The following is a 21047-nucleotide window of genomic DNA, read 5'->3' on the forward strand; positions in this document are numbered from 1 at the left end:
GTTTTGGGATGGAATGTCCTATAAATATCAATTAAATCTATCTGGTCTATTGTGTCATTTAAAGCTTCTGTTTCCTTATTTATTTTCATTTTGGATGATCTGTCCATTGGTGTAAGTGAGGTGTTAAAGTCCCCCACTATTATTGTGTTACTGTCGATTTCCTCTTTTATAGCTGTTAGCAGTTGCCTTATGTATTGAGGTGCTCCTATACTGGGTGCATATATATTTATAATTGTTCTATCTTCTTCTTGGATTGATACCTTGATCATTATGTAGTGTCCTTCCTTGCCTCTTGTAACATTCTTTATTTTAAAGTCTATTTTATCTGATATGAGTATAGCTACTCCAGCTTTCTTTTGATTTCCATTTGCATGGAATATCTTTTTCCATCCCCTCACTTTCAGTCTGTATGTGTCCCTAGGTCTGAAGTGGGTCTCTTGTAGACAGCATATAGATGGGTCTTGTTTTTGTATCCATTCAGCAAGCCTGTGTCTTTTGCTTGGAGCATTTAATCCATTCACGTTTAAGGTAATTATCGATATGTATGTTCCTATGACCATTTTCTTAATTGTTTTGGGTTTGTTTTTGTAGGTCCTTTTCTTCTCTTGTGTCTCCCACTTAGAGAAGTTCCTTTAGCATTTGTTGTAGAGCTGGTTTGGTGGTGCTGAATTCTCTTAGCTTTTGCTTGTCTGTAAAGCTTTTGATTTCTCCATCAAATCTGAATGAGATCCTTGCCGGGTAGAGTAATCTTGGTTGTAGGTTCTCCCCTTTCATCACTTTAAGTATATCATGCCACTCCCTTCTGGCTTGTAGAGTTTCTGCTGAGAAATCAGCTGTTAACCTTATGGGAGTTCCCTTGTATGTTATTTGTTGTTTTTCCCTTGCTGCTTTCAATAATTTTTCTTTGTCTTTAATGTTTGCCAATTTGATTACTATGTGTCTCAGCGTGTTTCTCCTTGGGTTTATCCTGTATGGGACTCGCTGCACTTCCTAGACTTGGGTGGCTATTTCCTTTCCCATGTTAGGGAAGTTTTCAACTATAATCTCTTCAAATATTTTCTTGGGTCCTTTCTCTCTCTCTTCTTCTGGGACCCCTATAATGTGAATGTTGGTGCATTTAATGTTGTCCCAGAGGTCTCTTAGGCTGTCTTCATTTCTTTTCATTCTTTTTTCTTTATTCTGTTCCATGGCAGTGAATTCCATCATTCTGTCTTCTAGGTCACTTATCCATTCTTCTGCCTCAGTTATTCTGCTATTGATTCCTTCTAGTGTGTTTTTCATTTCAGTTATTGTATTGTTCATCTCTGTTTGTTCTTTAATTCTTCTAGGTGTTTGTTCTTTAATTCTTCTAGGTCTTTGTTAAACATTTCTTGCATCTGCTTGATCTTTGCCTTCATTCTTTTTCTGAGGTCCTGGATCATCTTCACTATCATTATTCTGAATTCTTTTTCTGGAAGGTTGCCTATCTCCACTTCATTTAGTTGTTTTTCTGGGGTTTTAGTTCCTTCATCTGGTACATAGTCCTCTGCCTTTTCATTTTGTCTATCTTTTCATTTATGTCTATGTTTCTGTGAATGTGGTTTTCGTTCCACAGGCTGCAGGACTGTAGTTTTTCTTGCTTCTGCTGTCTGTCTGCCCTCTGGTGGATGAGGCTATCTACGAGGCTTTTGCAAGCTTCCTGATGGGAGGTACTGAGTACCATAGTATTTTGATTACTGTAGCTGTGTAGTATAGTCTGAAGGCAGGGAGCCTGATTCCTCCAGCTCCGTTGTTCTTTCTCAGGATTGCTTTGGCTATTCAGGGCCTTTTGTGTTTCCATACAAATTAAAACATTTTTTTGTTCTAGTTCTGTGGAAAATGCCATTGGTAATTTAATAGGGATTGCACTGAATCTGTAGATTGCCTTGGATGGTATAGTCATGGTGACAATATTGATTCTTCCAATCCAAGAACATGGTATATCTTTCCATCTGTTTGTGTCGTCTTTAATTATTTCTTTCATCAGCGTCTTATAGTTTTCAGAGTACAGGTCTTTTGCCTCCTTAGGTATTATTCCTAGGTATTTTATTCTTTATGATGTGATGGTAAATGGGATTGTTTCCTTAATTTCTCTTTCTGATCTTTTGTTGTTATTGTATAGAAATGCAAGAAACTTCTGCGTATTAATTTTGTATCCTGCACCTTCACTGAATTCATTGATGAGCTGTAGTAGTTTTCTGGTATCATCTTTAGGATTTTCTATGGATAGTATCCTGTCATCTGCAAACAGCAGAGTCACTGTTCTTTTAAAAAAATCATCAAGACTTTTCCCAGTTCTTGCTTCACTTTTCTTTAATGGATTCCTCAATCAAGCCAGCCCAGGGGGACCTTTGCCATGTTCCCTATACTGGCTAATCAAAAAGGTCACTGGCTCCTGTTCAGTTTCAGAAATTCCACTGATCATGACTCACATGATACTCCTTAGGTTGCTGGAAGCAGGGTTGTTTGCTACATCTCACAGAGATGTTTTAGCACCATGTAGGTGGCACTTGGGCTGGCCCACCCATCACTCTGTTCCTGGATCCATCCCTGTGCCATGGACAAGGGCTGCTGGGAGGATGGAACGAGAAGGTTACTCTTTTCACCATACAGTCCAGCAGCACAAAGGGGAAGAAGACTCGGTTTCTGGTCCCAGCTTCGCCACCTCCTGGGAGTGGGTGGATGGGTTAACATCTCTGGGCCTCAGTTTTGCCATCTGAAAATCAGAACGTGGTATCAGATGATCACAAAGGTATTTTCCGACTCTGAAGCTCTGTGTTCCAAGGGCTCTAAGGCTGTAAAATCACTCTGCAACTCTGCAAACAGGACATGCCCACCTCTGATGCCATTAACTTGAGGGTCTTATTCATCTGTGGGCCCCTGATCCAAATCCATGACGTCATGGATGGCTCCATTATGTGTATTTGCATGTCCCCAGAAGTGACTGAGAAGCAGCCCAGGTTCTTAAGTTTCTCACTAAACAGCTGTGAATTTAGACATGCTTGTCCCTGTAGCACTCAATGATGGCCTTCCTGTGGCGCTTTCATTATCCTCCCAAATGGGCCATCCTTGAACAAGGGAAAAGGTAGTAAAGCAGCTGAGACAGACAAAAAAGTTTTAGTATTTGAAAGGCATTAACACGTTGGCACAAAGCTAATCACTGTTTTCTAAGTCCTGCAAGTACTGGGCACTGAGTGCCTGGCACTTGGGACACAGCGATACCCAGGCCCTGTCCTAATGGCCTTGGAGGAGGGAAATAAGTTGAACTCACATTGTTCACGGCGCTATAACCATAATTGGGATGGAGCAGCTTGAGACAAAGGGGTCTGGGTGAAGGTGGTGAAAATGGCTCTTTTGGGGCCCCAGGTCTGTGGATGGGGGGGGAGGAGGAGGTGCTTCCTAGGCATGGGTGGGAGCAGGGCTTTGAGCTCCCGTCTCAGAGCTGGCTCCACCTCCCCTCCTAGTAAAAGACCAGCCTTGCCCTCGCCAGGAAACACACAACATGCAGACCTGAAAGCCTAAGAGAATGTACCCTTTGAACAATAGGGAAATGGGATATTGTTGAAACATGCTACTTGATTAAGAAATAAATTGACCTCTGGGGTGTCTCCTAATCCATAGTTCACTGACTCTGAAATTCCATGCACACTGTACAGTCTGTTAATACTTATTAATAGCTAATCTCTCTATAGCTAGAAAATGGCTCTTTAGACCTCCAATTTGCTTGACAAACAGCTGCCAATCCAAGTCGCCTCCAATTGCTTCTGTCTCTGACATCAGTGAGATATTGAATCGCCGTGAGCCAGGCGTTTTGCATAGATGACAAATGTGTTGGATGTTAACTGCAGAACCTGTTCATGTAAAAGTGACGTATGATCAGCAGTTTTCAAAATGGGACACAGGATCACCAACCTTGGAATCGGCCTGGTAGAATCATCCTGGGGCAGCTGTCAAGAGCAGGTACCTAGAACAACCAGACCCACTGAGTCAGAATTTCTCCAGGTGGCGTCTAGGAATCCATATTTCACCAAGCGCCCACTGTGATTCTTACATACACTAAGGAGTGAGATATACTGTTAGGCTATGGGAGAGGCAGGGTAATGTGCTCGCTATACTGTCAGCCACTTCGGAAGCTACCCTCTGTAATATTTATAGTGATAAAGAGAAGTGCTAAGTGCTTTCCTTGTAAGCTCTCACTGAATCCTCTAAACAACCCTGAGGAGGAGACACTATTGTTGTCCCCATTTTACAGATGGGGTAACTAAGACCTGAGGAGGTCAAGTGATTTTGGTAAAATATGAGTAGTAGAACATTCTGGTGAGTCTAGGAAGAGAACCAATGAAGTCAGTCGGTCCCAAGGAGGGAGAGACCAGAAGGAGAAACTGGGGGGGGGGGGGGTCATAACCCCCTGCCTCAGAAGAGCATCGCCCTCTGGGAGGCCCACGTGGGTGGGGTGCCGTCGGCCACCTCGGCTGGGAGAGGGGTGAGCCGTTGGAGTCTGCACAGTGGAACCCTCCCCCCGCCTCCTGCCAGCAGTGACTTCCGAGGGTCCCAAAGCGTCAGTCAGCAGTGCACGTTCCACCTGCCCTCCGACTTCTGCTTTCCCAGGAAACCCAGCCTCCCGAGCACGTGGGAGGCACATCCCTTCCCTGCCATTGTCCCTGTTCCGGGCCACCATTCATCGGACGCCGGTCCAGCTTGGCAAGCATCCCCCTCCCTGCACGCCCCCCCCCCCACCCCCGCACCCTGCCCAGGCCTCCGGAAGTCTGAACAGCTGATCTGAGATAGGCAACGAGCCCCTGCAGCCACACCTGGTCAGGCTGAGAGGGAGCCCTTGGCACCAGCACCCTCGAGCGATTCTCCTCCTGCTTCCTGGCCTCACCCTTTGGGTGGAAAGTGCCAGTTCCCACGCCCCCCACGTCAAAGGCTACTGCAGGCACCCTGAGCCCATTTCCACCCAGCACCGAGCACCCCAGCTGCTTGTCTCTTGGCCTCTGGGCTGATACTAAGCTCTTGCATTGCAGCTGCAGGATCTTTGCCAGAAACCCTCCATGGGAAGATGGGCTGGGGCTGCAGATTTAGGCACCAGGAAGCCCGTGCAGCCTCTTCAGCCATTTTGTGGCCTTTAAAATCCCTGTCACCCCCAAGTCATTCATTCATGTATGCATGCATGCATCCATTCGTTCATTCAACAAAGCTTTGAGTGTCTAGTATGTGCCGGGCACCGAGGACGTGAGGATGAACACAAAGTAAAAAGTACCTGCCTTCTTGGAGTCTACATTCTAGAAGGGAGAGAGACGCAAAATAAGTAGATTGTGATGACAGTGTTAGGAGGAGGTATTACAAAGAAGAGTGGGTGGGCAGAGCTGAGGTCCCAGGGGCGTCTCCTAGTAACCACTGCTGATCGTGAGCTCTCCTAACTGCATTCGGGAACTTCTGCGGTCTGGCTTGTTCCACCTGACTCTTTCCCCCCTCAACTGCTTACGGTTCGGTTAACTGAGCAGGGCAGCTGGGTGGGAGGCAGTGGTGGGCACGGCTCAGAACAGCCCTTTCCAAGAGGGCACCTCGTTACTAGTCCCACTGTCCAGTGCCTGGGGGAGGGCACCAACTGGTGGCCCCCGTGCAAATCCAGCCCAAACAAGTTAAAAAACAATTTTAAACACCATTAAAAAAATTATTTTTTGATTGTAGCTAACATTTGAGAATGCAGACGACACATAAAATCGGGTTTTCTGGCTTCTCTTGAGAATTTGAAACATCCCAAAAGACCAGGTCCCCATTCCCTCACGACCACATGAGCAAGATTTAAGTGGCATCTCCCGCCTTCAGTGGCTCAGGGACTCCCTGCTGGCTCCAGAGGGCATTTGAGTTTGTGACCCTAAGCCAGGTCACCAAATTTAAACCCTGATACAAAAGAAGTACCTTAACCCTCTGCTTGCTTGTTTCTGCCCTCAAAGTACCCAAGGTTAAAACGCAGCTCAGAGCCTTAGCTCACCTGTGGCCGTGTCAGCTGAGCCTGGCTTGGGGGCTGCATCCAGAGGCCAGCTCTGGGCCCTCCATCACCCAGGGTCTCCTGCACCACTGCCTCACCTTCCAGGGCTCAAAATGCTTCCCATCCATTGCACCTTTTCCTTCTTCTTTTTGCTTTGGAAAGGTAGGAAAAGCTCCTGTAGAGATTCAGTCCTTATTATTAAACAGTTGATTCCCTAGTGACAAGTTGAAATCCTAAGAAACCAATTTTCTGAGGCAAAAATATACAATGAGAAAAAGACAGCCTGTTCAGCAAGTGGTGCTGGGAAAGTTGGATGGCCGCATGTAAATCAATGAAGTTAGAACACACCCTCATACCGTGCACAAAAATAAACTCAAACTGACTTAAAGACTTAAACATAAGACATGATACCATAAAACTCCTAGAAGAGAACATAGGCAAAACATTCTGACATAAATCGTACCAATGTTTTCTTAGGTCAGTCTCCCAAGGCAAAAGAAATAAAAGCAAAAATAAACAAATGGGACCTAATCGAACTTACAAGCTTTTGCACAGCAAAGGAAACCATAAACGAAACAAAGAGACAACCTACAGAAAGGGAGAAAATATTTGCCAACGATGTGACCAAGGCCTTCATTTCCAAAATATACAAACAGCTCATACAACTCAACAACAAAAAAACAAACAACCCAATCCAAAAATGGGCAGAAGACCTAAAGAGACATTTCTCCAAGGAAGAAATACAGATGGCCAATAGGCACATGAAAAGATGCTCAGCATTGCTAATTATTAGAGAAATGCAACTCAACACTACAATGAGGTACCACCTCACACCGGTTAGAATGGTCATCATTACAAAGTCTAAAAATAACAAATCCTGGAAAGAGTGTGGAGAAAAGGGAACCCTCATACACTGTTGGTGGGAATGTAAGTTGGTGCAGCCACTGTGGAAAACAGTATGGAGGTTCCTCAGAAAACTAAAAATAGAACTACTATATGATCCAGCAATCCCACTCCTGGGCATATATCCAGACAAAACTATAATTCAAAAAGATACCTGCACCCCTATGTTCATAGTGGCACTATTCACAATAGCCAAGACATGGAAACAACCTAAATGTCCATTGACAGATGAATGAATAAATAAGGTGTGGTACATATATACAGTACAATGGAATACTATTCAGCCTTAAAAAAGAATGAAATAATGCCATTTGCAGCAACATGGATGCAACTAGAGATTATCATACTAAGTGAAATAAGTCAGAAAGAGAAAGACAAATACCATATGATATCACTTATATGTGGACTCTAAAATGTGACACAAATGAACATATCTATGAAACAGAATTACAGACATAGAGAATAGGCTGGTGGTTGCCGAGGGGGAGGGGGTTGGGGGAGGCATGGAATGGGAGGTTAGGGTTGGCAGATGTAAGTTTTTATATATGGGATGGATAAACAACAAGGTCCTACTATATTGCACAGGGCATTATATTCAATATCCTATGATTAACCATAATAGAAAAGAATATTTTAAAAAAGAATGTGTATATATACATATGTATAACTGAATCACTTTGCTGCACAACAGTAATTAACACAACACTGTAAATCAACTATACTTCAATTCAAAAAAAGAAATAAACCAATTTCCCTGGCAATGCTAATGTCAGTTAATGTGGAATCAATTCTTTCCTAAACCTTTTAAGTTTTGCAACAGGTTCAGACTAGATTCTTTCTTTAAAGGCTCAATGTTTTTCTCCTTTCTTTTCTAAACATAAAAGTTTTTAAGCATTATAGAATTCCTAGTGGTTCTCTAAGGATACAGGAAAGACGTTAGAATTGTGGCCTTCTAGACCTTCGATCTCTGGCCCTACAGGATGGAAAGCCCCTAATTTCAAATCCGAAGACCAGGAAGGTGAAATTTGCCCAAGATCACACACAGGTCATTGCTCAAGTCCACTCCATGCTTTAGTTTATATAGCTGCTGGCATTGGAGCCTCTAAGACATGGTTCCCACCTGGGCAGCTTTCGAATCCCCAGGGAGCTGGCCATACCCAAAGCAATCACGTCAGATCTCTGGGGTTGGGCCCCAGCCCTCAGTGGTATTTGAAGCTCCCCTGTGAGCTGCCAGGATGGAGACGCATGGCTCCAGCAGCTGCCCTGGAGATGGTAACTCCCGGGGGAGCTGCAGATCCTGGGAGGCTGCACGGTGCAGGGGCTCAGAGCACAGGCTGCCTGGATTCAAAACCCAGCCCCAGTTCCTAGCTCCCTGGTCTTGAGCAAGTTACTTATTCTCCCTGCGCCTCAGTTTCCTCATTCATAAGTTGGGAACACTAATGATACCAGTCCCCTAGACTGGGAGGACTAAAAGTGGCTGGTACACAGTAAGTGCTCAAGAAATGGTAGCTAGTATAAACATGGGCCTCTTTTTTGCTGTGGATGTGGTTTCTTCAGGGATTCCTCATGACTAGCCTTTCTTGTGAGAGTTTAGGAATTACTACACCAGAAGGAAATATAATAGAATCATAGCAAATCAGATCCCCGGGTTTTCCTCTCCCTCCCCCAATTCTGAAATCAGCAAGATGATGGCAGTGCCGCCAAGATGCTCGAAGGGGTCTTGTATTAGGATTTGCAAGTGGAGAACCTGAGGCTGGGCCCAAGCAGGCAGTTGTTAATGACAGATTCTGCCAGCCCCACTCTCTTGATGCCTTTACATTTACCTTTTTCTCTGGGTTTCCATTCCTCTGCATCTCCTCCACCCGGGACGGTAAAATGGACCAGCTGCTCCTCCTTCAGTTTGGGTCCTTGTGTCTGAAAGAAACTGTAAACACCGCAAAAGACGTTTTAATTTAAGGGAAACGTGCTTTCCTTCCTTTTAAGATGAAACGTAGTGAAGTTTTAAAGACTCAAACAGTCCCTAAATTTGGTACTTCAGCTAATTACAGTTGCCTTTTTTAAATGTCCAAATTAAAAATAGACATCTAAGTGAGAACGCAGGACGCAGCCCAGAGCCTGTAGCCATGTTCACGGTTTCCTAGAATCAGCCTTCCTCTGACCTAATTTATACTTTTGGGAGATCAAAGGGAGGTGAGGGGAGTCGAGGCTGCAGCTGGAGGTAGACCTAGGAGTTGCCTGGCAGCAGATGACGAACTTGGCTCTGTGTTCTATAATTAAGAATAGCTTGAACTGGTGAAAGATGTTAGATTACAGTCCTTTCCTCATAGTGGAAAGATGTGGTCCTCAAAGTGTGGTCCTCGGACCAGCACATCAGCATCACCTGCTGTAATGGGCTGAATTGTGCCCCACCCCCAGTATTCATATATTGGAGTCCCAAACCCCCAGTACCTCAGAACGTAACCATATTTGGAGATAGGGCCTTTAAAGAGGTGACTGAATTAAATCGAGGCCATTAGGGTGGGCCTAATCCAGTAAGACTGGTGTCCTTATAAGAAGAGGAAGAGGACTTCCCTCGTGGTGCAGTGGTTAAGAATCCGCCTGCCAGTGCAGGGGACACAGGTTCAAGCCCTGGTCCAGGGAAGATTCCACATGCCGCGGAGCAACTAAGCCCGTGCGCCACCACTACTGAGCCCGCGTGCTGCAACTACTGAAGCCCGCGCGCCTAGGGCCCATGCTCCGCAACGAGAAGCCACCGCAATGAGAAGCCCGCGCACCGCAACGAAGAGTAGACCCCGCTCGCCACAACTAGAGAAAGCCCGCGCACAGCAACAAAGACCCAACACAGCCAAAAAATAAATAAATTGATTTAAAAAAAAAAAGAAGAAGAGGAAGAGACACCAGGGGTAAAGATGCACAGAGGGTTGACCATGTGAAAAGGCAGCAAGAAGGCAGACATATGCAAGCCAAGGAGAGAGACCTCAGAGGAAACCAACCCTGCCTGCACCTCCAGGACTCTGAGAAAATCCGTTTCTGCTGCTTAAGCCACCCAGTCTGTAGTATTTTGTTATGGCAGCCCTAACAAACTGACAACCTGGGAACTTGCTAGAAATGCAGATTCTCAGGCCCAGTCCCAGACCTACTGAATTGGCAACTTGAGGTGGATCCAGCAAACTGTGTTTTAACAAGCCCTCCAGGTGATTGCCATGCAAGCTCAAGGTTGAGAACCATTCACATGAGGTATTGGTAATACCTGGCAGAGCCAGCCCAGAAAAAGATGACACGTGGTTGGAAGTACAGGCCGGTCTGCTGAACATAAACTTTCTTTTATTAGGTTCTGGAGAAGTCCCACTGGGATCTTTAAGTGGGACGGTGTGTGAAAGTGCTCTGTGAATGCTGAAGGGCCCTGTGGACACAGGTGATAGTGATGCGTGCTACTCGTCTCCCATGAAGAAAGCGACCCTCTGAATATTCCAGCATGGGCACACTGAATCCAAGAATCTCCCTCCTCGACTCAAATTTCTGAGTCCCCGACACTGTGTATATTTTCTGTCCCAGGCAATTGGAATGCTACTTCTTTCTGAGAACAAAAGCAAGGAGACTTAATCCCGTTTCCCCTTTTGTCCCTGCTACGAGGAAGCCCACCACCAGAGAAGATCCTCAGTCACAGCCCTTTTAGTATATTTGTTTTTTCTTCTTTCAGTTTTATGCTACACATATGTCCTTTGTTATGGTCTCTTCAGATACCTTTGAGAAAGGAAAGAAGAGGGGAGAGAAAGGGAGTGAAAAAGGAAAGAGACTGATCTCAAGCTCAGATAATTATCAGAACAACAAGCCCTCTTTGTAAAACTGATACAACATGGTTGGAGAAGACAGATGTTTTCTTTCTGTGACAAGGGAGCAAGCTGTTCACCAAGGAAATGCTCTTCACTCCCTCCTCTTCCTGGATAGATGTCAAACTGATACTCAGGGAACCTGTTAGTTGCTGAAGAGTTGGGACCATTACAAAAGCTCCTGTGAACCCTGACTGGGGACAAGTGTGGAAGTGACATAACCAGATCTGCATTCTCTTTAAGGTTAGAAATCACTGCTTACCTGATTACAATTTCTAACACGCAGTTGGCCCTAATATCAAAAATGGAGATATCTGCAACAGCCCAGGCTGCCATCCGAAATCTTTCCTGCCCCATCCTGGCCATGATGGTGAAGCATTCTTCTCTTCCCTCTGACCTGTCCAGGGCTCCCCTTAATCCAGGTTTCTTAAACCAAGGTTCAAGGGGTCCACAGATATAGCTCCCAGGGATCTGAGTTCTGAGAATTATATTAATTTTATATTTTTATTTTGTATTCTTATTTGTATTTTGAAAAAAACGATAAAGCATTTCTGGATTATCAGGGCCACACCTAGCCCTGCCATGTGAAATTATGGCACCTGTGTTCATTGATCATCTTGGTAGTAACGTGTAACTCAATTTTTATTGTCTTGGGCTCATTAGAAATGGGCAGAGACAAAAAATATATAAATGATGCATTTGGACCAAGTAAAGGTCAAGCGATATTACAGGGTGCTGGACTTTATAGTAACTAGAAATGAGAAAGCGGTGGGAAAGTTGAGCAGCACATAGAGGAGGAATGCCACACTGCAAAGAGCCTCTCCCGGCACAGACAGCAAGTGCCCTGTGCGTTTCTAGTAGGGCTTTGGTTCCAGTAAAACATCATCATCTGTCAGGTTAATGTTGTTCACTTGAATGTTTCCATTTGTTTTGGTCTTCTCTACCTAGTTTTATATTTGTGCATATTTTAGTACCATTATACTTTTAATAAGTTAAATCAACACTAGCCTGAAATTGTTTTAAAATAAAAAGTTAAAATAAAAACAAAATATTCTGTTAAAAAAAAAAATCAACACTAGAGGCCTGGGTGAATTCCTTCCTCTGAGAAGGAATTGGGAATATGTCTCAGGATTGAGAATATGCTTATTCTCTTGATCTGTGCCCCAAAGTCCTCCTGAGGGAAATTGTGCTGCCTTATTGCAGCAGGTGCACCATTTGCCACCTAAACTGCCGTGGAGAAGGAGGAAATGGAAGAGAAAGAAACCACAATACCACATTCCAAAGCCCCTTTGAGTTATTTTCTGTCTCTGCAATTGGATGTAAAACGACTCTGTGGTATCGTTTCCATTTTTCATGGCTCTGTGGTCCTGAGTGCAATATTATCTGACATGCTGCCTCCCTGGGGATTCAAACGGCCAGAAAATTGTCTCCAACTGAAAAAAGCTGGGGGGAAAGAAGGAGGACCCCTTGCTTCTTTGCTCATTTAGCAATTTATTGCCTTCAAAACTGTCCAGTAGTGATTCAAATGGACAAAATTGATGGGCCCTTTTTCCTTCCTAGTCCTATTTCCTTTAGGACAGTTCTGGTTTGGGTTTGGTTTTTTAAGTGGCATGAATGCTCTTCTTAAGGTGATGAATACATCTGTTCAGAAATCAGGAAATGCAAAAGTCAGAGTTTTACCATTCAAACTAAATATTAATTGAACTCCATGACCTGGGGCTGGCCTGCAACAAAATTACAGAGCTGGTGAAATTTGTCTTTGAGATTTCTGGCCTTCTTTCTTGGATTTTTTTTTTTTTTCTTCTTTCATGAAGAATGCATAGGGACTTCCCTAGTGGCGCAGTGGTTAAGAATCCGCCTGCCAATGCAGGGGACACAGATTTGAGCCCTGGTCCGGGAAGATCCCACATGCCGTGAAGCAACTAAGCCCATGCGCCACAACTACTGAGCCTGCGCTCTAGAGCCCGCAAGCCACAACTACTGAAACCCACGTGCCTAGAGCCCGTGCACCGCAACAGGAGAAGCCACTGCAATGAGAAGCTCGCGCACCGCAACGAAGAGTAGCCCCCGCTCGCCGCAACTAGAGAAAGCCCGCTCTCAGCAAGACAACGCAGCCAAAGATTGATTGATTGATTGATTAATTAATTAAAAAACGAATGCATATATGTTAACTCCCTTCAGTGTACCATACCTTGTCCAAATTCTGAACTAGACTTGATCTTATTGTCTAAATGCCAACCCATACTTTTTATTTGATTTAATCAACACCCCTGCAGGGTAGGTGGCACTATTCCCATTTTGCAAATAATAGAACCGAGGCTTAAAAAGTTAAGGGTCTTGCCCAAGCCTAGGTCTTCTGATTTCAGATCTTACCCACTTTCTATTGAGTGCTCTAATACCCTTTCCTTACTCTTCTATGTAAAAATATTATCTTATATAATGTTACCCTCTCTTATACATTTATATTTTATAACAATTTGCTCAAAGTTATGGGCTGAAGGCTTGGTTCCTGTATTAGTTCCCTAGGACTGCCATAACAAAGTATCATAAACTCAGTGGCTTAAAATAACAGGAGTTTATTCTCTTACAGCTCCAGAGGCTGGAAGTCTAAAATCAAGGTGTCAGCAGGGCCACACGCTCTCTGACGGCTCCACGCGTACACCCTTCCTCGTCCTCCCCTGCTTCTGGTTGTTGCCGACAATCCTCGGCATCTCTTAGCTAGTAGATGCGTCACTCCAACCTCTGCCTCTGCCATCACGTGGCCTTCTCTATGTGTGTCTCTGTGTCTCTGTATTCTCTCCTTATAATGACACTAGTCATTGGACTAGGACCCACCTTCACTCAGTATGACTTCAGTTTAACTAATCGCATCTGCAAAAAACAGCCCCGTATTTCCAAATAAGGTCACATTCCGAGGTCCCCCATGAATTTTGGGGGATCACTATTACAGCCTCTGTTAAAGAACGTTCTGACATCTATGAACAACTGGGAAATTTCTTTACCTACAGAGGGGCCTTCCCCCTTTCCTATGCAGTTTCCCTGAAGAGATTATTAGCTGATTCATTCATTCACTCAACGAATACTTAGTGACCGTCTACTATATGACTGGCACTTTTGCAAGCAATGGAGCTACAGCCCTGGAAAGACAAAGTTCACACTTCATGGTACTTGCATTCGACAGGGAGAGCCTTTGGCCGGTGTGGTATGAAGGTGTGGCCGCAAAGGGCAGGCACCACAAGGCTCCATGATAGGCTCCAGAACTGGTTCCTCCTCACTTCTAGCACATTCTGCTAGTCTGAGCGAGTCACAGCCAGAGTCAAGGGGCTGGAGAAATAGACTCGACTTCTTGAAGGGAAGAGTGACAGTGTAGGATTGTAGAGGGGAATGACCATCAAGAGGGCAGTGACAACTCCTTCCAGATTTCCCCCAGTTGCTTATGAGACTAAAGTAGCAAGAGAATCTCCTGTTTGCTCATGGAACTTTCAGAACATTAGCACTCTGTCTTGGTTTGCTTCCTTCCCTTGAGTGTGGAAATTTCCAGTGGTGATAGCATCTATTTCAGAGATTTGCTGGGAAGATTAAAGATAATGTATTTAAATAACCTGAAGGTGTGAAGGTGCCTGACACAGAGTAGCTCCCCCAGCTGTCTGCTGTTGTCTCATACCGGCTGATATCACCGTCACCACCATCGTCGTGGGAACCATGAGAGAAGACAGACACAGAGCCCTAAAGCAGGATGTAATGACTTCTCTCCAGTGGCCACCAGGATATCCCTCAGGTCCCCCATAAACTCATCAGTGTTCCTAACTTAAGCCCATCCCAACTGCCCTGTGCACATTCTAGAATGAATTGTACAGATTGTGGTTCAGAGTTGGAAACACAAGGCCAGCTTCTTGGGTCCCACCCGGGCCCTTGGCTCTACTGACTTGCCTGTGCAGGTGGTTTTGGGGGTGGGGGGATTTCACTGATCGCTCCGCATTCCCTACTCTAGACCACCCGCAGTCCAGCCTGGAGAAGGCAGTGGCTCTGTGGCTTTGGGTCCCTGTGAATCAAGGGGTCGCCCGACTTGAGAAAACCAAGCATGAAACAGACGGGGCACCTGTGCTGTAAAGGACACTCAGTGGGGAGGGTGTTTAGAGGAGGGAATGATTCTTCCACTTGTGTGGCAGGGGCGTGCGTCGGGCCTTCGTGGATTATCCAGTTTACACCAGCAGAAAGGGAGAGGGAAGAATCCCAGATAGGAGTGGCTGGGCCCAAGAGGAAAAGAGCGAATCATTTGTTTCTTTGGAGCTTCCTTCAGTTCTAAAGTGGGGGGTGGGGAGGAACAGGAATGAGGTGGGAGAAGTAGGTTGGTGCTGGACTGGGAAGGACCTCAGAAGACGATTATGAGGATGGGGACCCCACTCATTCCGGGGTCAGGGATGGAGCCATGTCATCTGCAGCCCCAGAGTGGCTATTCCATAGCCCTGGTTGCTCAGTCTCTCTATAACTTTAATCATAATATTAGTACCTTTGATATTTAAAAGAAGAACCATACATCTGAAACTAACATAACATTATAAATCAACTATACTCCAATATAAAAGAAAAAATTAAATTAAAAGAAGAAGAGCACATTACACATTCAGGAGGGTAGATGGAGGCGTGGCATTAAGCCAAACAACAGTAGGGTGTCACCACTCCATTGAAAGTCTCTGAGTCTCTGAGGTTGGAGACCAAGGTGGCAGCACACCAGGGCAGTGTGGTCTCGTGTTGCCTATTCTAGGTGGTCTGTGAGAACTAGTTCAGATTGGGAGTGAACGGCCTTTAGGGGAGAAACCTTTGCTCCTGGAATTCAGAGGAGTGCACAGATTTTCCCTTTGGCCCCTACTGAGGCCGCCAGCTCTCTGGCCTGGTGCCTCTTAGGCTGTGAGCCCTTTAGGAAAGGGTTATCTCTCCCAGGGGTGCTGGGCAGAGTGCCTTGTACTTTATGAGGTCTGGACACATGTTTGAATGGATGGATCAGTGGATCAATATGGCAGAGAGGAAAAGCTCAAAGATAATAAACGTAAATACCCATATATTATGGTTCCAAGTGATATATAACCCAGACGTAAACTGCCTTTTGCACCAAAGCAAATGTATTGACTAATGCAACAAAAGCCCAGAAGCTGGGGGTCTGGTTTCAACAACATATGGAGCTAGGTGTTCAGATGACGTCACCGGGAATACATCCCCTTGTCTTTCTGCTCATCCTTCCTCTGTTGCCTTCATTCCCAGTCTAGTTCTCCCTGCATGGTGGCCCTCCCCCCCCCCCCCCCCCGTCCCCAAGCTCCAGCGTGCATTCTCTCAGCTCAGCAGCTTGAGAGGAAAGGGAGCTGAGAATGAAGGAGAGCAGGTTCCCAGATGAAAATCAAGGCACTGGTACTGAGGAAGCAAAAAGCAACAGATGTCCACAGTGATAGCCTTGTAGAAAAATTGGATCCCCTTGCTTTGAAATAGAGCAATCAAATGCCAGAACTCCATGCTTTCTTCCTGCTTTAATCAAGAAGACTGGAGGACTGGACATCAGATTAAAGTGGAAAGTGGGCAGCTTTGGTTGCCAGGCAGACCTAAGTTTGAATACTGACTCTCTCACTGTGTGAGCTCAAGCTAGTAACTTAACATCTCTGAATGTCAGTTCCCTTTTCTTTCCAGCTGGACTCTCAGCTCCATAAGGGCAGTTACCTTGTTGCACTTTTTCATTACTGCACCCCCAGTGCCTAGCAGCGTGCTACCTGGCACAGCGGCAGGTATTTGATATTGTTAAATAAATCAATAACGGTTCAAGTTTGTTGTACAGAGAAAAGAAAAACTGTATATGTGAAGCTCTAGTAAAATGCCTGGCATGTAGAGGGTGATGGGTAAGTTACAGAGTTGGTCATTATCATTACTCTCCAAAGGAAGCATGGTGGAACACAGAACCGAAATAGTCCCGACAGCTGATGGAGAATTGGAAAGGGAGACAGGCCGTTTAGGTTGTCAGTGGCTGCCTTGGTGGCCCGCATTGGCCATCGTGTTGTGGATGTGGCCCAGTGTACACATCCCACACAAGTACTGAGTTCTTATTCTTCTTGTGTCCCCTCTGCAGCTGGAGCTCTCCAACACGGCCGTCCTGCACCAGATGCGGCGGGACCAGGTCACAGACACGTGCCGGGCCAACAGCGCCGTGAGCCGCAAGCGGCGGGTGCTGACCCCCAACGACCTGAAGCACCTGGTGGTGGATGAGGACCACGAGCTCATCTACTGCTACGTGCCCAAGGTGGCGTGCACCAACTGGAAACGGCTCATGATGGTCCTGACCGGGCGGGGCAAGTACAGCGACCCCATGGAGATCCCGGCCAACGAGGCGCACGTCTCGGCCAACCTGAAGACCCTGAACCAGTACAGCATTCCCGAGATCAACCACCGCTTGAAAAGCTACATGAAGTTCCTGTTCGTGCGGGAGCCCTTCGAGAGGCTGGTGTCCGCCTACCGGAACAAGTTCACGCAGAAGTACAACACCTCCTTCCACAAGCGCTACGGCACCAAGATCATCAAGCGGCAGCGCAAGAACGCCACGCAGGAGGCCCTGCGCAAGGGCGACGACGTCAAGTTCGAGGAGTTCGTGGCCTATCTCATAGACCCGCACACCCAGCGCGAGGAACCCTTCAACGAACACTGGCAGACCGTCTACTCCCTCTGCCACCCGTGCCACATCCACTATGACCTCGTGGGCAAGTATGAGACGCTGGAGGAGGATTCCAATTACGTCCTGCAGCTGGCGGGCGTGGGCAGCTACCTGAAGTTCCCCACCTACGCCAAGTCCACGAGAACTACTGATGAAATGACCACAGAGTTCTTCCAGAACATCAGCTCAGAGCACCAGACGCAGCTGTACGAAGTCTACAAACTCGATTTTTTAATGTTCAATTACTCAGTGCCAAGCTACCTGAAATTGGAATGAAGGGTGGAGGTGGGGAGAGGGGCGAGAATCGTGCTTTTTAATTTAAGATTTTTATTTGTCAAAAGAATTCTATGGATATTGGGTTATTTTGTAAATTAATATTTCTTTGGGGATGATGCTGCGAGCAGCATAGTGAGAATTATTTAAAATCCTTAGTGGGGAAGGACGGCTGTCTTTGCAGGGGACTAGGATGGGTGTCCTTGTTTTTTAGACATGAATCCCCCAACACTGTTTCAGAGGTTTCTTTGTGTTCTGGTGAATTCCATGAATTGTGCATCCCATGACTTCTAATTAATGTTATTTATAGTTATTTAAACATGGTCTCTGTATAGATTTCTTTTTGTGGCAGCAAGATTCTGACGTCTTTGCAGAAGAGATCTATGTTTCGTTCTGTGCTTGCAGCAGCTCGTGCAGAGGCATGAACGTTCTCCTTATTAACCGCTCAGAGAGTCACTGTGATAACCACCATTGTGCTGTCTGTTGATACCACCATTCTTGAAATTCTGCTAGAAATAAATAGAAAGAGGCACCTTTGCAAGGGACTGATTCCAAACTGATTTCAGTCGACCCAAACGTTCCTCACACGAAAGAAAAGTGATTTTTTTTTTTAACCCAAGGAGAGAGCTGATTGTAGCTTTTTTTTTTTTTTTTTCCCCCACCAGACTTAGCAATCTGGTAGAATAGGCTTTTCTACAGAATTTTTTAACTGGCAGTGCCAGTTGTGATGAAGGTGAAGTGGCTGGTGCTTTACATTCAACAAGTATTTATTAAGCAACTACTATGTGCTAGGCCTAATTCTAGACCCTGCGGATAGAGCATTGAACAAAACCAATAGTCTTGGCCCTCAAGAAGCTTTACGTGGACGCAGAGTATCCAGCTTGACAATTAGCAAACCCCTGATATTCATGGACTTAACATGAGGTTTGGACTATTCACGAACAACCCCAGAAGGTTCAGGATCCCTACAAATTTGCATTTTTCTATGGCCCAAATTTGAAAACCACGTGCTTGGAACAGGCCACTTAACTTGGTGAGTAATCCAAGCTCATTGCCCAACATAAGAGATGACAAAAATGTTTCCTGTCATGTGCCCACTCCAATTTATTGGTAGTATCTGCCTTTAAGCCCCAGAACAGATTTGCCAGGCACAGCATGGAAGAGTGCTGTGATTGATTAGTGATGTCTGCCTTGGGTGAGGGAAAGGGAATATTCGCCAACCGTCTCCTCCTGTCATTTCCAGCCCAGCTTTAAGGTCTCCACCTAGAAGTGTTGTTTTCTACTCTTTGCCATATAAAAGATTAAAATTTTGTGGCAGGACTCAGACATTGGAGGATTTGCAATAGCCTGGCATTTCTACTCCTTGTGAAGGTCAGAGGCGGACTGTTTGTACGCTTATGCATATCCGCTCCTCCAAAGGCCAAGAAACCATAGGCGCCTTTGCAACCACCAGCAATGAGCAGCAAGGATAGCCTTCTGTGATGGTAACCCACGCCCTTTTCCTCTGGAAGGCTGGAAACATTCCATTCCCTGTTCCTTGCTAATTAACGTCTGCACATGCTTCTCATTTCCGATGCCTCCGTTGAAGTTTGAGCCATATCCCTCTTACAGCTAGTGTATGAGTTGGTAGCAGATACTGTATATAATAATAATAATAGTTCTAATAATAGGGGGTGGGGTGGGATGGGGTGTGGGTAAGTTTTGCTTTTTGTTTTTGATGCAGTGTATAGCACAGAGGGGAGAAGAATATTCTAAACGAACAAAAAATGAGTAACTTATTCACAGAAACTATTAAAATTGTATTGTAAAGCTCCCAGCCAGCTCAGTGAGCAGCAGCTGCCATGTCTCACGGAGGAAATTATTTTATTGAATGTGAGTGAGGTGTGCACTGGAGAGGGTGGCTGAAGCTATTTATAAGATGTTGTGTACCTTCTTCCAAGCTCTCTCTCCTTTGCGAAGGGCACGTCAACTGTACCCTTGACGAATAGAGATTTATGCAATGTGTTTTACCAAGTAGAGTGACAGACTTCATCTGTCCTTGGAATTATTCCTGGACCCTATTTCCAGGCAGGGGACACTGTCCTCAGAAACAAAGCTTCTGCTAACGAAAGAGGTTTCTGGCGTTTCCTGATAATCTGCTTCAGAGAACACAGGTTCTCCCCAGACACAAGTTGGTGTGATGCAAAATAAGGGTTTTGTAGTCAGATATCCTTGGGAAACAAAGCTAAGTCCATTTCCTGTCTGCAGGACTTTTCAGAGCCTTGAATGGGTGCTGTACATTGTGAATTCCCAAGAGCATCACTGATGGAGTCGGTGGCACTTCCTGACCTTCTGTGAGTGGGATACTCTCTTTTGCAGATCATCTCAGAGAGCTAGCGTTCCACTGAATATTCTTTGGCTAGGTTGCTTTAGCACATCTGAGGTCTTCAAGGATAAAAAACCGCTTCCCCGACACTCCGCTTCCAAAAACAAAACAAAACAACAATAAAACAGCACCGCAGTCTCCACCCGGTTTATAGCAACGAAGGTACTTTATCAAATGAATTCAACTTTTGCTTAAGTGCAATGGTTCTAATCCTGGATATTACATGGGCCACGATTCCCTCCCTCCCAAAGGGAGTGCCGAAGAGTCTTGGGCAGTGCTGACAGAAGGAGGGATGGGGGAGGGGCACAAAGCCTCAGTTGGTCCCCCTAGTGCTCTAGCCTAAGGTTGCTCAGTGCAAGCCAAGAGAGCTCAACCCTTGCTGAATGCTCCTTCGATTCTATAGTTTGGAATTGTTCAGTGTTCTTTTTGTACTTTAAGCGGAAATTCATGTGGATTTCCCGCGTTTTGCATTTCCACATCTCATCCGTCTTTGATCAGCTGTGATGCCTTCTTTCATTCGTCTTCTCGCTCTAGTGGGAAAGGGTGTCCTTCAGGGGACGATACTGCGGTATGGTTTGGCAATGAGGGGCTCTTTCTCCTGTTTTGTGTTCATATTTTATTTTCTAATGGCATAAAAACTTTTTTTAAAAAAATCAATTCAACTGTTTTTGCAGAAAGTAGAAAGAACTCTGTGTCCTTGGTTAAAAAGAATCCATGGGTGAAAATGTGCCTGGGAAACAAAATATCCTGGTTCTTTCGTTCCTTTTCTTTTTTTTTTTTTTAAGAAGACTGTTTGAAAACGCTTTCTACTGCATGCTTAGCTGGAGAAAAGTACAGGCAGGTGTCCCATCTCCGAGCCACTTTTCAGAGGCGCTGCTGTGTTTTCAAAACCAGGTACAGAGTAGTATTTACAAGGACATTCCTGCTTAACCTGTCCCTTTGGTTGGAAAACTCTAGAATATTAGCCACAGGGTTTGG

At 45.4% G+C, this 21047-nt stretch overlaps 1 protein-coding gene across 4 annotated transcripts in view; it reads left to right on the forward strand.

The window, feature by feature from the left end:
• CHST11 (carbohydrate sulfotransferase 11) overlaps window positions 1–19369 on the forward strand; it is a 277775-nt gene extending 258406 nt beyond the window's left edge. For all 4 annotated transcript variants that reach the window (XM_068561544.1, XM_068561546.1, XM_068561545.1 and 1 more), the window contains one exon: window positions 16853–19369. In XM_068561544.1, coding sequence (XP_068417645.1) covers window positions 16853–17707 — 855 coding nt within the window. In that variant the 3' untranslated portion in view covers window positions 17708–19369. The remainder of the gene's footprint in view (window positions 1–16852) is intronic.
• Window positions 19370–21047: the final 1678 nt, after the last annotated feature.

This window comes from Eschrichtius robustus, chromosome 13, assembly GCF_028021215.1.
Source record: "Eschrichtius robustus isolate mEscRob2 chromosome 13, mEscRob2.pri, whole genome shotgun sequence".
Classification (NCBI taxonomy): domain Eukaryota; kingdom Metazoa; phylum Chordata; class Mammalia; order Artiodactyla; family Eschrichtiidae; genus Eschrichtius; species Eschrichtius robustus.